This window comes from Arvicanthis niloticus, chromosome 23 (genome assembly GCF_011762505.2).
Source record: "Arvicanthis niloticus isolate mArvNil1 chromosome 23, mArvNil1.pat.X, whole genome shotgun sequence".
Classification (NCBI taxonomy): Eukaryota; Metazoa; Chordata; class Mammalia; order Rodentia; family Muridae; genus Arvicanthis; species Arvicanthis niloticus.
Genome location: NC_133430.1, coordinates 40458506 through 40477096, shown reverse-complemented (window position 1 = coordinate 40477096; position 18591 = coordinate 40458506). Strand labels below are relative to the sequence as shown.

The window sequence follows — 18591 nt, the reverse complement described above, 5'->3', positions numbered from 1 at the left end:
TTGGTCTACATGAATTCCAGGGCTAGAACTCAGCTTGTCAGGCTTGCTGGCAAATCCTTTTACCCACTGAGGCATTGTGCCAACTCTCTCTTTTAAAAAAAAATAAAAATGTATTTTATGTGTATGGGTATTCTGCCTACATGTATAACTGTGCCCATGGAGGCCATAAGAGGGCATCTGATATCCTGAAACTGGAGTTACAGATAGTTGTGAGCTGCCATGTGGGTGCAGGGAATTGAACCCTGGTCCTCTGGAAGAGCAGCCAGTGTTCTTCAGCTCCAAGTCATTTCTCCAGCCCCTCTTCTACCCTTTGAATCACTGTCTTGTGCAACAGCACACCAGAACGTCTTGCTCCGTCCTAACTCGAACTTCCTACCCACCAGTCAGCACTACAGCTCTGGAAAGCACCAATCTCAGCTCAAGCATCGGAGACGCATGTCTTGAGAGTCCACATGAGCCTGTTCGACTCACTTGCTTCACTCAGCACACTGCCCTCCAGTTCTATCCATGCTGTTGAAAAGAGCGGGATTTTTCCTTTGTGACACAACAGCATTCTGCCTGGTGTTATACCATATTCTGTACCCATTCAGTATTCGATTCCTTGTTCACTTACATTTTTATATATAAATAAGTGAGAAGCTGGAAAACACGCTGAGAGGCAGGAAGGTGTCTGCAGTCATTAAGAGCACTTTGATTTCTTTACGTCCGTCATTGCTATTGACTTTCTAATGTTATCTTGGCATTCTTGAGATAAATATAATCGGTCATGTGTTTAATACAAAAAACTTATTGGGTTAGATTACCTGGTATTGTAATTATAGATATCTACACATAAACAGGAGTAGCTCCTTTTCCAGTGTTTACCTCATCCTGAAATACAGCCACAATTCCATCGTTCCAGTTTCATTCCGGCTTCTCTGTTGCAGTGGTTTGAATTCGGATGGTCCCATCCTCGACTCACCCTCCGAAGCTGTAAGCACAGCCCCAATTAAACGTTTTCTTCTGAGGCTGGAGAGACTCAGAGGCTCAGCAGTTTAAGTGCTTTGGTTGCTCTTCCAGAGGTCCTGAGCTCAAGTTCCAGCAACCACATGGTGGCTCACAACCATCTGTAATGGGGTCTGGTGCCCTCTTCTGGCCTTCAAGCATACGTGCAGGCAGAACATTGTACACATAATAAATAGTAAGTCTAAAAAAAAATCTTTAAAAATAAACAAATAAATGTTTTCTTCCATATGCAGCCCTAGCCATGGTGTTTCTTCACAGCAGTGGGACATCGAGTATATTTTCCCCAACAACTGTGAGATATAATTTACATACCATAAATTCACCCACTTCCAATGGAGGGGAGGAGCTGGTTAAGGTTAGGTAGTTAATTGTACTTACGACAAGTTGCGGTGTGCTACCATACAGACAGGGACTATGGTCAGTAACAGGCCCTACTGTGTACTGTAACAGGCCCTACTGTGTACTGTAAGGAATGATAAATATTTGAGGCTGTGATCACCACTCTTATCACTGATTTTTTTTGGTATCTATAAAAAGATATTCTTACGTACCTTTAAGCATAAGACAAGATGCCCAAGCCTTAAAAGTGTTAACTTCTTTTATTAAGGCACTTTACAAAAGATTTTTTTTAAGAAAAATGACAAAATTAGCAGTAAATGCTACCCTGCCCCCATGATGGCCCAGTAGGTAGAGGCTGCTGTAAAGCCTAAGGACTGTGATCCCTGGGACCCACAGGGGAGAAAGAGAAAACTGACACATTCGTGTGCATGCACATGCATGCACGCACGCACACCATAGGCTTCAAGTGTAAAATGATGGATGAAATAAGAAAGAATATTTAATCATATAATATTTTTGAAAGGTTATTTTGAAACAAACTAGCCCCGTTGTATTTTCTTTTGCCTGTCTTACGTTAAGTCTCAAAATTAATCTAGTAAGGTAATTTCTTGTTTTCTCAAAGTACCTGGGTGCTGGCTAACCAAGTGTAAATATAGTGTATTAGATTACAGATGCTCCCGATTAATTAAAAAAAAAAAATAAAGTACAGACACAAGTAATTACCAAATATATTTTTCTCATTTAAAGAAAATATTAGACTTCATTCCTAAAAAACTAAACTTCTACTCAGACTCACTCAAACACTTCCATTTCAAGGACCTGAGGTGATGCAGTAAGGTCTTCAGATGGCCAAACAGTCTGATGCTGTATAAACACGTGTGCCATTTCAAGCCTAAGAAGCTGGGTTTAAAACCCATGGCCCAAACCACCCTTCCCTTGCCTCCGAAGCTATCTACTGAAGAGTCCCCTTCAGAGCCATGTCTTCAAACCTCACATTTACTAACTCAACAGACGGGTTTCAAAATGCGGCGTGTAATTTCCCTGTCAGGTCACTGGTTTGTATATACAACTGAGAGCTTTAAAAAAATATTGCAGAATATGTCCGAACCTGAACTAAACCATTCTCAGTATCTGTCTGGGGCAGGGCTTGCTAACGGCCTGCTTTTACAGATGAGCTTTAGAAAGATTTGCTGTCGGCAGCAAAAAATGATTTAAAACGGGAAGAGCGTTTCACATTCCCAGCATGACGTCACTGCTGTTTCCTTCTCTTGTAAGACTCGCTGCTGTGGACCCGAACTCGCTGCTGCACAGAGGATGCAATTTTCAGGCTGTCTTTCTTTGTGAAGGTCTTCTCCATTGCTCCAGGTCTCCAAAGCAGTAGCTGTGCATCTTCTCCTCCGGTCAGCAGAGAATCCTCGGACACGTTCCAACAGAAAGAACGGATGGTGGCTGCGTGGCCCCCATGAAGGCTGGTCACGTGGGTCAGTCCTGCCTCGGTGCAGCTCAGTAAGTGAAGCTTTCCGGTGTTGGTTCCTCCAACGACAAACAATCTGTCCATCTTCTCGTGATACAGGCCACCAATCAGATAGTCCAAATGACCTTCTTTTACATCAGTTACTTCTCTCACATCCTGGATGTTCAAACGTGTAATTGGTTCATCTGTATCCAGATGATTAAGATCCCACCAACAAAACCCTTCATCGTGTGTCATGCAGTAAATTTGCTTACAGTCTTTTCCACACCAACCGATACAGCTCACTGATGACACGGAGTTACAGGTGGCAACCAATGCATCCTCTTCATTATCAACACTGAGATCAAACACATTTACCAGCCCGTCAGCTGACCCTGAGACAACCGTGTTGGGATTGCTGGGATGGAAGCGCACTTGAGTGATGTCATCACTGTGTGTCTCTGAATAGGCACCAAGTGGGTCTCTAGTAGACAAATCCGGCGATGTGAACCTTGCATCCCAAAATACCAACAATGCGTCATCATCAACTTTTTCTGCACCAGCACAGATGACATGATCTTTGCAGTTGACATCAAAACTGATAAAAATATTGGAAGGGTAACCCTTGAACAACTGCGCAGGCTTTTCACTAGCTAACCGAGCATCCCAACATTTTACAGTGCCATCTGTGCTTGCAGAATAGACATTGTCACAGGAATTCGCAAATCTGACTCCATTAAGAAGCCCAGGAGAGCCACTAAATTCTCGTAGCAGATTAAGTGTCTCTTTATCATATATTCTTATGGACCCATTTGAACACAAAACCGCAACCAAGCCTCCTTTTTCTGCTTGTACAGTCTTTGATGTGTCTATGCCAAGCAGGTAGGTGGGCTCTTTTGGTTCCAAGGATCGTCTAACAATATGCAGGTTAGCAAACTGGTCCTCAATCTTCTCCATGTCAGTAGAAACATCCACGGCTATAAAACTCTGTAATAAAGATATGAAAATTAAAATTAAACTCAGAGTTTCTCTAAAAGTGCATCTAAGTCAAAGCCCTTTGGGGTAGGTGCTCCTGAGCGTCTACTGTGCAGAACTCAGGCCTGAGCCACTCAGAAAGGCCTGAGCCAAGCTGTGTAATCCCTGGGCACCCTTTCCTGACCTCTTTTTTTACTCTTTCTCTGATGCTCCTAACACTACAGCCACTTCTGTGATGCTGATATTTCCAAAGCCCCACAGCAAAGCTATGACATTCTCTCTTCCTTATCTCCTTCTCCTAGGAAGTTGCTAAGACTTGTTAGTTTGCCTGTCCTTAATAGGTTATGTCTCTGCCACCAAAATGAGCCAATTCAAACCAGATTAGATTATATTAAAGGCAGGTTTATTGGGAAGCTGCTCTCAAGCAAGTTCACTGGCCCCAAGGATTGAGGGCAGGGGAGTCACCATGGGGAGGGCGGGAAGGGGAAGAGAATGGGTACTTGCAGGGAGAGTGGGAAGAGGAGAGAGAGAGAGAGAGAGAGAGAGAGAGAGAGAGAGAGAGAGAGAGAGACCCTGAACTGTCTAGATTATATAGGGGAGCCTCTGGGGGAAGGGCAGCCCAGTCCCCAGGGTATGGGCTGAAGGATGTTGGGAAATTCTGGAGGCCAGGTATGCTTTGGAGTGTAAAATGTGTCCCTTGTCCCAGGGTCTGAAACCAAACAGTCCTGTTGGTGTCTGAAACACTAATATAACTGTCCTATAACATTCTGGAATGAAACAACTGAAATAAATCTCTAATATTTTCATCAGTTCCCTTCCAGGATATAACTAAAACTTAGTTGCCTTTCATCAAATCACTTTTTAAATTTTGTTTGTTTTCAAGACAGGGTGTCACTGTGTAGTGCAGGCTGTTCTGGAACTTACTCTGTAGACCAGGCTGGCCTCAAACTCAGAGATCCTCACCTCCATCTTCCTCCCTCTGGAGAGCTGGGACTAAAAACGTGTGTCACAACCACCTGGCTCAAATGGTTCTAACTACAGAACTTGGCATGTTTTATGCTAATGGGAACTAGCGAGCAGGCGTTCCTCCTTGTTCAAAGACAGTTACTGATCCCACTCACGTCAGCCGCACTGGAATCTTCTCCTGCCCTCAACTGTTCCACGTAACTTTAATTTAAATAGAGAAGTCTAGGCAAAAAATAATCCCCCCCCCCCAAATATTCATGACTTAACCCTGGGTCCTGAGACTAGGTTAGGTTACAAAGGTGACAAAGGGGACCTGAGATTGCAGGTGGAATGAAGGCTGCTGATCAACCTAGTTTAAAACTGACCTCAAAATAGGAAGATTATCCTAGATTATCTCAGCAAACCTAGCATAGTCAAATCAGTATTTTAAAAAGCTGAAGTGGGGAGGGCAGAAGCACTTAGGAAGTGGAGAGATACAATGTTGCTGGCTCTTCATGAAAGGGACATACCAGGGCTGGGGAGACTGCTCAGTGTTAGGGGTTGCTGCTGGTTCTGGCTAGTTTGTTTTCGATTTATTAAGAGTTAGTTATCTGGGAACAAAATTTGTAATGGATTGGCCTACAGTCAAGCCTGTGGGCATTTTCCTTACTAGTGATTGATGTGGAAGTCTCCCACCTGCCCACTGTGGCATCATCCCTGGGCAAATGGTCCTGGGTGCTACAAGAAAGAGTAAGCTATGGGGAGCGAGCCAGTAAGCAGCACTCCTCAGGGCCTCTGCATCAGCTCCTGCCTCCAGGTTCCTGCTCTGATTTCTCTGATCAATAGAAGGCTGAAAATGTTATTTTTGGTCTTGGTGTTTTATCACAGCAATAGAACCCCTAAGTAAGACTGTGTTTCCAGAGAACTTTCTGGTTGCTAGTACCCACTCAGGACAGCTCACAACCACCTATAACTCCAAGGGATCCCATACCTTCTGGCCTCCATAGACACACAAAAGTAATATGTGCAAACACATGAACATACACATAATAAAACATTTAAAGGAGTGGACACATATGTCAAGGAATGTAGCTGAGCTCAAGAATCTGGAAAAGGCAAGGGAAGCATTTCTTTCCAGAGCTTTCCAGTGGATATCCATCCAGACTTCTGCATTTGAAATTGTAAGGCAATGTACTTGTAATTTTTTTGCGCTACCCAGTGCAGTCACTTGTTTGAACACTGTGGGAGACTAATAGAACACGTCTGCAGTGGAGAGTGCTGGAGCAGTACTTTCAGACAGTGTATAAGTCTGGTTGTGCTAGTGCACGCCTAAAATCCCAGCGCTTGACAGAAGGCAGCACAAGTACAAGCCATCGAGATGGAGACAGTGATAAAACACTTGCACAAGGCCCTGGGTTCGATCCCTAGCTCCACACACAAAAACTCATTAAAAGAGTCAATGTCCACCTGCTTCAACTTCCATGTTAAGAACAGTTCTAGAAGAAAAGGAAAGAAAGCCAAAAGGATATTGTGTGCATCTGTGTGTTTGCAGGGGACCTCTGTTCACAGACATTTACAAAATACTGTTTATAAAGGTATCTTAAATAATGCACAACAAGGGGAAAGAAAGACTTTAAATGTGGAAACAATAGTTTTACCCAGCCAACTATTTTATCACAGTCTACTAAAGGACACTTTAAGACGTGCATTAATTTAGAAATAGGCTGCCTAAGAGATATGTTAGCACATCCCTGTTGGGGCTTATGTGGCAGAGCACCTTGGCACGTGCTGACTAAGGAATGCCACAAAAGCCACGCCCAACTCAACAGATCAAACGCAAGATCATGCAAGAGATTTATTAGGCAAAGGGCTGCCTTGGAGAAGAGAGGAAGAGACAGATGCGGGGTGGAGGGGGGAGGGAGGAGAGCAAGAAAAAGACAAGACAGAGCAAGTGTCAGAAACAGAGAGCGGGAAAGAACAAGAGAGTGGGCCTTGATGGCAGGGACCTTTTTAAAGAGTACATATGTCATATTTGGACCTTGGTGACATGAGACTGGTGCTGAGTCCCTGAAGCAGGCTGGGGAGCACTTGATTTTAAACATCTGTAATCCCAGAACTCCGGGCTAAAGCTAGGCATCAAGACTAGCTCCAGCTACATGGTGAGTTCAAGATCTTCCTGGGTTATAGGAGACCCTATTTCAAAAACAAAAAAAGAGGAGGAAGAAGAAATAGCTGTTGTTTCACTATTAGAAAGAAAGCCTTGTTCATTCCAATGAAAGAAAGTGGCCATTCCTGAAGTACCTCACATTACTAAGAGGCTATATGGAGAACAGAAACAGTACTTACTTTTATCATATTGAGCAACATACTACTGATCTTTGTATATAAGAGATCAGACTAATCTAAATGATTAGGACGTTTAATGCACCTTTTGAGCTAACAGCAAATTTAGACTAGAACTACCCACTGCTACATGCCGGCAGGACATGCCGGCAGGACAGCAATATGGCACTCTGTCCCTTTTGCTGTTGTCTGGGTCTGTTTCATAATGCATCCACCCTCTACAAAGAGTTAATGCAAAGGTTCTAAGGCCTGGAGTAGGGAGGCAGGCAGAGGAGGGCCCACATGGATACTACATCAAAGGAAGCCCAAGAACTAGTAATGTACACATTTCCTATGATATATACATATATGAAAGGAATTTAAATGAAGTCACCATATAATAGGAGAGAAAATGCCCCAAATGGACATCTTATATCACTAAGTAAACCTCTGGCCAGGAATGGGCTCCATATGGTTGAGTCATTGACCAAGGGGTCCTATGGACCACCACACCACTTTCCAATCAGGCTATTGTCAAGGTTTCTGGTTACTCTCCATAATCTGATAGTAAGGCCTTATTGCTGAATACCAACTTACTTATGATATTGAACACTGAGAAATCAAGCTGATGTCCAACTAGAAACTCCATTCCTATTGACCAGCATTTGTGGTGCTGGGAGGTACACCGCATGCTCCAGAAGTGAAAGTGATCATGAACATCACCCGGCTACAAACCCTGTGACCTACAACAGAGCTGCCTGCAAGACAGACTAGCGCACTAGTGGCAGAACGCTACCGGAGTAAACAACCACTGTCTGGTTGGACTTAAGGCCCACTCCATGAGAAGGAAGCTGCACCGGACACTGCCGACGTGGCTAAGAACCTGAGCCTCTGGTCACTGCCCTAGGAAAAGCATAATCTCCTGCTGAAACAGCAACAAAATATCTCCTACACCTACTGATCAGTACAGTGTATTGTTAAGCCCTCCTCAAAAAGGCTTCTTATGGCAGATGGAAACTTAAAAGGCACCTACAGCTGAACAATGTGATGAGACGGAGAGACTTTGGAGCACTCAGCCCTAAAGATGTCTGTATCAAACCCCTTCCTATGAGGTTCAAAAATGTGTAAGTGGTGACAGAAAGATGACAAGAGTTAGAGGTGATGGAGGCTCCAAGGAAACAGTATCTTCCAGATAAAACAGCACTAATAAACACAGAAACTCACAGAGACTGAGATATCACACATAAGACCAGCACAGGTTCAAACCAAACAAAATTCCGGCACTGAAAAGGCAAAGTAGGCAAAGTAGACAAAAAGCCCCACCCCTACCTAAGAAGCTGAATACTACCTGCTGGGATAGAGAAAAAAATCAGTTTTCTCCAATAAAGAGAGTGTCACTGGTTATCTTAACCACATTATTATTATTATTATTATTATTATTATTATTATTATTATTATTGTTGTTGTTGTTGTTGTTGTTGTTGTTGTTGGTTTTTCCAGACAGGGTTTCTTTGTATAGCCCTGGCTATCCTGGAACTTGCTCTATAGACTAGGCTGGCCTCGAACTCAAGAGATCAGTCTGCCTCTGCCTCCTGAATGCTATGATTGAAGGCCTGTATGCACTATATTTTGTTTGTTTGTTTTAATGGTTTTCTTACTTAGTTTATCTGTTTTGATTTTCATTGTTCTGTTGTTTCTCCTGTTTTTGTTGTTGTTTTGGTTTTTTTGGGAGGAGGCTTGGGGAGGTTTCAGAGACAGAAAGAATATGAAGTTAAGTAAAGATAGGGAGACTGGGAGGAAAGAGGAGGGGCAAGATTATATAAAAAATTTAGATAAAAAATTAAATGTATATACTGTGTAAAATTCTCAAATAAATAAAAAAAATTAAATAAACCCTGCAACAACAAATCTCACCTAGTAATGTTGGAGCTGGCGGGATAGGGATAGCTCAGTGATTAAGAACACTGGCTGCCCTTCCAGGGGACACAGGTTCAATTCCCAGCACCCGCATGTGGTTCACAAATATTTGTAACTTGTTTCAGAGGATACAGCATTCCCTGTCCTAGACCCCACAAGCCTCATGAACCGCAAGGTAAAATGAAATTCAAGTCATTACCATCTTTACAGGCACTGCATCAAAACTTCCCGAGTCAGACGTCAGGGTTGACTCTTCTTACACATAAGCACAGTGAACTTTGGGGAGAAGTTTCCATGTGGCAGTCATCACAAAGCTTTAGGCACAGCTACATAGAACCTGGCTAGCAACGTGGAAGCGCCTGTGAGCTGTAGAATAATAATGAGTTCTACTGACAGATAAACAGTGCTCAGGGCAAGAACTCGGGGAGGAAGTTTGTAAGAAGCATAAGGAGAAGTTCTGTTGGTGGAGGATGCTAGTGCACAGAACCACCTTCATAAGGATGGGCGCTATTCACCAAGAGACAACGCTTCAGGGTCTAAACAATGCTCAGGATGTCGGGGGAACTCAGCTGTAGGCTGGCGCTTAATAGGACAGTAAATGATGATCAGTTTGACCACTTTCACGGTGCATTCCAGGTGACCAGACGTCATCCATTTCTTCCTTTGAAGAAAATCGGCCCCTGTGATTGACAGTCTTGACAATCCTGGCCTCTCCAATGCGTACTCTAAGCTCTGCACCCTACATTTCTCTACAAAACCAAGCTTCCCTCAAGATAGTAGAGAAGTGGATGAGACAGGTGTTAGCAGTAAACTAAGTCTATCCTATGGCATTTACAAGCTATAGAGCTTATTTTCACACACAGATACAAACAATATGACAGCTTAATCTATTATGGGAAAACACACACACATACACAAAAATCCTTAAGCCTTAACACATAAATATGCAAGTAAGTCATATGTGAAATACAGCTTCTTACAACTATATAGTTAATTCTCAATCATATACACTAAGGAATCATTCCAGAATGAATACATTTACTTCAATTTATAGGTCCCGTGTGAGGTTCTTCCCCTATGATCCACTTCCCAGTCCCCAAGAGATCCTGGGGTCTCTTCACACTCTTCCAAGGTGAGCTGAACCCACATTTATCCTTTCAAGTGCTTCCTTTGGCACTTGAGTGAGAACCCACCTCTCTAGGTATATGTCTACACTTTCCAGCGTCTGCAGGAATTCTTTCTTATGTATGCCCTGCTATGTCTCTAAGTTAAAGTGATCATTTGTTGTCCTTCTAGCAACAACCCCCTCTTCTTCCTTCCTTTTTTTTTTCTTTATGAGATAGTATCTCATGCATGCTATGGTGGTCTCAAACTCAATATGTAACCAAGGTTAGCCCTGAACAGCTGAAGCACCTGCTTGCACTTCCCAAATACTTAGATTATAAGTATGGGCCACTATGTCTAACTTCCAAAGAAAATTTTTTGAAGATTCTATCCTCTCCATTTTGGTCAGTGATATATAGGTTATTTAAAGTTTAGCCATTGTAAGGGTTACCACTCATTCAACACCCAAATTACACTTTTGGACCATGGGCCATTTAAAGTATGAGATTAAGTCAACACATTACACATATTTTAAATATTTGTTTTTATCATTATTCTGAAAACAGTGTGTGTGTGTGTGTATGAGCATGTGCACAAGAGCATGAGTGGCCACAGAGGCCAGAAGGAAGCACTGGATCTCCTGGAGCTAGAGTTACAGGTAGTTAGTTGTGAGCTGTCTGACAAGGATGCAATTATACTTGTATCTTCTGTAATATCAGGTATGTGTTCTTAACTTCTGAGCTATCTCTCCAGCTCCAGATTACATCTACTTTAAAATCACCAAAATGATCCTGAAATTTTTCCATTGTCCCACCTTCCCTTTTCAGCCCAGCTACTCATTGTCAGCTTTTTATTAAACCAATCAGAGAGTATTTTGTATCTTTACAAAATACTGAGGCAGGTGCTGAGCCATAAGAATAACAATACCAGTACTCACCTCTGTGCCACAGGACTAACAATCAAATAATACAAAGACAACCTTCACACAGCACCCCAACAGTTCAGCTTAACAAAAACAGCTTAAATAAGGGCTGGTGACTAGCTCAATCAGGAGAGTGTTTGTCTAATTGCACAAAGCCCTGAGTTCAATACTTAGCACTACATGCATACACTGGCATGGTGGTGAAGGTGGGGACAGGAAGATCAGAAACTCAAGGTCATCTTCAGCAGCCTGGGACACACACATCTCTGTCTCAAAACATAAAATGCTATTTCTTAAAAAAGAAGGAAAGGAAAAAGAGAGCAATGGGGAAAAGAAAAGGCTACATAAAGAGAATGGATTTCAGGGCAGGGAGGTGGCGTGCTGCCCTCTGCTCCTCTCCCAGAGAGGAGAGAAGAGGAGGTCCGGAAGAGTTTGATTGGCTAAAAGCATTTCCTCTGGGCCAGTGAGATAGTTCAGTAGGCAAAGGTTCCTGCCACCCAAAAAGAAAACGTGACTTCAGGAAGTATAAAGCCAACTCTCCAGGCTGTCCTCTGCAATCCACACATACATACCCTGTGCCACACGCACACACGCACACGCGCACACACACACGCACACACATACACATGCACACGCACGCGCATATACACATACACACGCACACACGCACATACACATGCACACACGCGCATATACACATACACACGCACGCACGCGCATACACATGCACACACGCGCATATACACATACACACGCACGCACGCGCATACACACATACACACGCACACACGCACATACACATACACATGCACGCACGCGCATATACACAAAGAAATGCAATTTTTAAAAGTTGCTTCTCCATGAGCCACAGGATGCATCAGCCAGCCAAAACCAATTTCAATTCACGCCTCACTGAACTGGGAATGGAGAGACAATGACTAGCTCATCTTGAAAAATATTTCACTTAGTTCTGATTAAGAAACTGCAAAAGAGCTAGAGAGATTGGTCAGTGGTTAAGAGCAGTAGCTGCTTTTCCATGGGACCGGGGTTCAAATCTCAGAGGGTGACTCATTACTGTCTGTAACTATAGTTCTGGGGATCCATCACTCTCTTTAGCTTCCAATGACATCCAGCACGAATGTGGTACACATAGCTACATACAGACAAGATAGCACTCATTCATAAAAAAAGTAAAATGAGTAATTTTAAAAATTAAAAAACACAACAGTAGAAACCTAGCAGTGCCAGTCACAGACTTCTTATGTCACAACAGAACTGAGTGGGTTTGATCTACGGCAGGTAATTTATGTGACCAAAAGGCATGGCTTAGAAGTGAGACATATAAAGGTGAGAGGCAGACAGAAGAGAGATGAGAGAATCAGACTATAGAGAGAGAATAAGACACTTAGAGGTGATATACTCTTTAGGGAGACTCTTTAGAGAGCACAGCTAGACTTGGGACTTGGACTAGGAAGAGAGGCTGAAGAATAAACGGGATTGAATTACACTCTGTCTGGTCTTCATTCTCTCTCTCTTGCTGAACCCCGACCCGCGGACCGGAGCGGCAGCTTGGGCCAGGATACAGTGGCCGCCAAATGCAGGGCAACCCGGGCCTCAACATTTTGCTTGGGCCGCGATACTTTTGGCGCCCAAACGTGGGACTAGTGCGGTTCTCAACATTTTTTGGTGCCCAACGTGGGGCAGCTTGGGCCTCAACATTTGCCTGCATGTACATACAAGTATATCACATGTGTGCAGTATCCTCAGAGGCTAGAAGGGGGGGTGGCACTGCATTCCTTTGAATTGGAGTCATATACAGACATTAGCCACCATGTGGGTGATGGAAACCGAATCCAAGCCCTCTGGAAAAGCAGGAAGTATTTTAAAAGCTGAGCCATTTTTTTTTTTGAGACTCACATTAGGTTTTTAAAGAAATCCAGAGTTAATTCTACACACTGACTGAAGAGAAAAGAAGGAAGCATTCTGACAGAAATCTCATGTTTCAAGGCAAAAATGGTCACTAGAGTAACTGTTCTTTTCTTGTGAAAAGACTATTTTCACTGTTATTTTTTTCTTGTGCTCTACTTTCCTTTTTTTGAGACAAGGTCTCATATAGCTCAGCTGGTCACAAACTTGATATGGACAACTTAAGTTTCTGATCCTCCTGCCCCAGAGCTGAGATGGTGGGCCTGCATCACCACACCCAGCTTTATGTGGCGCTGGATCCAAGCCAGGCAAGCCCTTTACCAACTGGTACACTCCTAGTCCCATTATTTTTCTTTTCAAAAATTTTTTTTGAAAAAAAAAATAAATCAACTAAGTATGGTCACACCTGCACTTAGGAGGTAAAAACAGGAGAATCAGAAAGCAGTTCTAAGTAATCCATGGCTACCTAGAAAGTCTGAGGGCAATCTGGTCTACATAGAATGTTGTATAAGTAAATTATTATCCCTTCCTCCCACTCTCCATGCTGCATCACACAGTTTCTGGACTTGGCGCTAGCTCCAGGGCCAAACCCGGATTACCCTAATCCAATACCAGCACTTGCACTCCTTCCAGCAGTAACTGGCTCAGAGCTTTGGTCTGTACGAGCACCCTTGCCCGATGACAGATGACAAGCAGCCCATCTACAGAGAACCACCTCCACCATGAAGCAAAGCCAGATGATGAAAACAACTTTATAAATGCTCAACACTTCCTGACTATTTAGCTACCTCAGGATTTGCAACACAGACAGAAGTAACTTTAACATTTATTATGATGTTGAGGGTGATTCAGGGACTCTGAGACAGACTCTGATTTCATAGCCTAGACTGGCTAGAACTTGTGATGTAGCCGAGGGTGGCCTCATACTCGGGTTCTGCTGCCACAGCTGCCCTAGTATTAATCATGTTTACAGATAATCCAAGTCTTAGGTATGTTGCTGATGTAAGGCAGCTTTCAAAAGAGAAAATCAGGAGCAGAATTTTTAGAAGTCAAACTTAGTCACTATTAGATGGAGGAACTCTGATCTTCTTTTATTTGCCCAGTTCCTACTCTTCCTTTTAACTGTTTAAAATAAAGGGAGGAAGGGAGAGAAAGAAGGATCAGAGAACACTCTTTACAATGATGCTTCCCTGGTGCTAAAGAAAAAACAAGCCACTAAAATGATATATTTTTAAAACTTTACATAGAATTCCATCTGTTAATATTCCAACAATGTATACATATTTTTAAATATATGATACAATCAACATGGTTCAAAATTCAAGACTCTTTTATCTATTGTTTTGGAATATTTATATCTCCAAGCCTCTTTCCTTTCCCCAGGAGGCAGTAAATATCACTAGTTTCTTATGAGTATTTTCAGAAGCTGTCAACTTGGAATTTAATGTAAATATTACAGGAAAGTATTTTTAGCTCAATAAAAACCTGCCAGTGTATTACAATAAAAAAGCAATAGCTTTATAAAACAACTCTTTCAATTTCAAACTCTGCTCTGGCACAAGAAACAAGCAGCACAGAAGAATCTCCTTTCCCTAAACACTTACAAGCATTACTGAGACAAAGCCAAAATAAAATCTCAAGAATTCTCCCTGAAGAAGTCAGCTGAGGGGTAGGTAGGAAGCCCCAGAAAACTCAGGCATAAACATTCATGTACCCTGCCAGTGCAGAGCTCCAAAGGTTACTGTTTCTTCAAGGCCCTCGGGCAAAGTGTGAGATGTGAGAAGCAGTCCAAGGAAGGCAATGACTTGGGACTTAGCAGAGTGGGATGTGGTACAGGGACATCACTAGGATGTCAGCAGAGACACTAGATTCCAGTTGTTCTCAGACCCAGCTGAGACTTTGCCAGTGGAAGAGACACATGGTACATCTGCATCAGATGAAGATGGGCAGATAAGACTTCACCTTTTCTTTGCCTTCCTGCTGGTTGGCCAACAGAAGACTTAAGGATGAATGGAAGAGCCCACAGAAAGCACAAACTTAACTGAACTGTTGTTAGTTCATCAACTTTGCACATGTATTTCCCATGTGGTAAAGAGAACCAACAAAAGCTGACCCCCACACTATGATATCTCTGACTTTTAATAGTACCCATCATTTAAAACAACTTAGACCCAGGGCTGAAAAAAATGCTGGACAAGGGATGACAGGCTTGTCATCCCCATGTTGGGGAAGAAAAATAGGAAGATCCCTGGGGCCCAAGGGCCAACCAGCCAGTCCAGCCCAACTGGCAAGCTCTGGTCCAGTGAGGGACCCTGTCTTAAAGCAGGTGGTTGGTGTTTCTCAGGATGACACTTGAGACTATCATCTCTAGCCTCCATATGTGTGCACACACACATACACACACACACACACACACACACACACACACCCTCATAAATATGCCTGCACAGCCATATACAAAGGCACTCATTTAAAAAAAGAAACTCAAACTTTCAAACTACAACCTTGGGTTAAAGATGTAGCTCAGTTGGTATAATGTCTGCCTACTGTGAGTGAAGACCTTTAGATATATATTGAGTTCTAGGCTAGCCTAGGCAACAAGAGAGCCTGTCTCAAAACAACAAAACAAAAATAAACTGAAAAACCCTACTATACTAAATAGCTGGCCTGCTGGTGGTGGAGGCACATGCCTGTAAATGCCAGCACTCTAGAAGCTGAGGCAAGCCTACAAGTTCCATATCAGCTCCGTTACACAGAGAGACCCTGCCTTTAAAAACGTGGAAGCAAAGCCTAAATGCCTAACTAGAGTCCATTCCTGTTCTCATTCTCTCATGCTCCCGCCCTCCCTCCCTTCCTCTTTCCCTCTCTCTGACTGACTGAACCCAATTTGAATTAAATACATTTCTTTTCAAATATAGTATTTGTTTGAAAAAGTATATAACATACTATCCCACCTTTAGGGGGGAAAAGCATTTATGTTAGGCTGATCTCAAACTTGCTAAGTAGCAAAGATGGTCTTGAACTTCTGAGCCTCTTACCTTTAAGTCTCTAACAGCTGAGAAATACAAGTGTGGACAGCTACAAGCTGATCATATATCACTACCAGCCCACAGTGAAGATAATTCTATTCCTGCTCATTCAGTCTATCTATGTGCATGCAAGAACATATGTATGTGTGTGTGCGTGCATCTGGCATGCATATGTGAGTGCAGGCACACAAGCCATGTGTATGCTGTGTGCAGAAGCGCTAGTCTAGGAAGCCAGTGTACTATAAGAAGGGGGATCACAGGAACCATGCCTCCCCCAGCTGGCTTTTATGTGGGTTCTGGGGATCTGAACTCTTGAGGACCCTCACACCTGTGTGGAAAGTGCTTTACTCACTGAGCCATTCGGCCAGCCCTGAATTCTTTTTGTTTGCTTTTGTTTTGTTTTTGAGACAGAGTCTCCTGTAACCCAGGTTCACCTCAAGCTCACTATGTAGTCAAGAATAATGTTAAATTTTGATTCTCCTGTTCCCTCTGGATTACAGGGCTTCAGGGGCACACCACCTTGTCTGGCTTAAATAGAACAATCCCAAGTGTGATTGTGTCTGTTCTGTCAATGAGAAAAGCAAAGCCAGCATAAGGCAGAGCTGTTTTTCAAATATAAACATTTGTGTTGTGAGCTCGTGCTCTTTAACCTCTGTACACTTGCTGCTGGCATCTTACAATCGATAACTATGTTGCCTCTAAATAAGCACACCCTTATTATCTTTTTAAAGGGAAACACTAGCACAGCATTTGGAAACAGCAGCTTCTAAGGCCTAATGTTATCTGCTTGCACCAAGGTCAGTAGACTCTCATGAAAAAAAAAAAAAAAAAAAGATCAGTGAAAAAAATTACATGGTAGTTCTGGAGCAGATATCAAAGAAACTTACTATACAGTGCACAGACCCCCTGGCAGCTTATCTGAAAACCACAGGTACAGCTTAGAAATCCGGATAAGGGCATTTTACAATTACCAGGAAGGCTGAATTGGAGCGACCACTCACACGCATAACATAAAAAGCACACACATCAGCTTAACTTTAGAACACTTCCCGGAAGCTATGCCGATAATGTAGAGAAATCTGTGTGTATGCTTTAAATGAACGCGGAACTGGCTTTAAAACAGTTACTGGGCTGGAGCGAAGGCTCAGCAGTTACGAGCACTTCCAGAGGTCCTGAGTTCAATTCCCAGCAACCACATGGTGGCTCACAACCATCTGTAATGGGACCTGATGCCTTCTTCTGGTGTGTCTGAAGACAGCTAGAGTGTACTCACATACATTAAATAAAAATCTTTAAAAAAAAAAAAAAATTACCAAGGAATTGTTTGGTTTAAACTGGGAAGAAGTACTGAATATTTATTTAGTGGAAAGTATGCTAAACTGACATCTGCTACAATTCCAATATAGTTTTAAATCTCACATCCATTAATGACTGAGACTTAATGATTTTATAAATTAACATAGCTTAGTAAAACCGAATATGCTATACTAATTCACATAAATGTTCAAGATACTAGAGGGGGAAAATGGCTCCGTGGTTAAGAGCTTGAACTCTCTTTCAATTCCCAGCCCCCATGCTGAGTGGCTCCCAAATGCCTGTAACTCCAGGGAATAGATGCCTCTGGGGTCTGAGGGAGAGCGCACACGCATGCCCTTGGCACACATTTAAAAACTAGAAGTAAAGGTGTAAAGAAGGAGGAGCTGGGACAAGGGCACTTTCTCATACAATTTGAGATCATCTGTTGGGTTATAGATGCAACATTTAAACCATCTTTAAAAGAAGTACAAGCAGATATGGTGGCACATACCTTTCTTTAATCCAGTACTAATCTAATCTAATTTAATCTAGAGGCAGAGCCAGGCAGATCCCTGAGCTCCAGGTCAGCATGAACTATACAGTGAGCTGCTGGACAGCCAGGGCTACCTAGGAGAAACCCTGTTTCAAAAAAACAAAAGGAAAAGAAAAAAAGAAGCAGACCTATGGGGCAGAAGAGCTGGCTCAGAGGTTAAGCGCACTTGTTGCTCTTGCAGAGGACCTGGGTTTGGTTCCCCAAGCCCACAGATAGTGGCTTACAACTGTCTATAAGTCCTTTGAAGGGATCCAATCCTTTCTCATCTCTCCAAACGCCAAGCATTCACATGATACACATAAATGCAAGCAGACAAAACACTGATATAACTAAAGTACAATAAATCTCTTTTTTTCCCCACCTTTCCCAATAACATTTCCCCAGGTGCCCAGGTTCTCAAGTAACTCTTCCATACAAAAGTCACGCTTTAAACTAAGTCTACAAATGGCAGCTTCCCTCAGCGAATACAATGAACTGCCTTTCCTTTCCAGAACAACCAGCTGCCTTATTTTGGAAGTTAAAAGAACTACAGTTTACTATTTCTTCTAATTCTAAAAAGCTGCTTTTAAAAATTAAGCAAATGCCACCTTTAATAACTGCAAAGGGCTGGAGGGCAGGTAGGAGAAAAATACAGAGGAAAACTAAGAACCATTCCCTCTCACAAAGTCTGTATACACAAACTTGTAGCCACTCTCAGCTGGATGTTAATGTTATTTTAAAAGCCAGCTACACAATACATGTAACAAATAACATGTTATAGTTAGAAACTGACAAGCTCCAATAACACTGTATCTATTCAACTTCT

General features: G+C 42.6%; 1 protein-coding gene across 1 annotated transcript in view; it reads right to left on the bottom strand.

Annotated features, from left to right (window-relative positions):
- Nucleotides 1–1587: 1587 nt before the first annotated feature.
- Wdr89 (WD repeat domain 89) overlaps nt 1588–18591 on the bottom strand; it is a 37759-nt gene continuing 20755 nt past the window's right edge. Inside the window, exon 2 of the mRNA XM_076921995.1 lies at nt 1588–3784. Coding sequence (XP_076778110.1) covers nt 2594–3784 — 1191 coding nt within the window. The 3' untranslated portion in view covers nt 1588–2593. The remainder of the gene's footprint in view (nt 3785–18591) is intronic.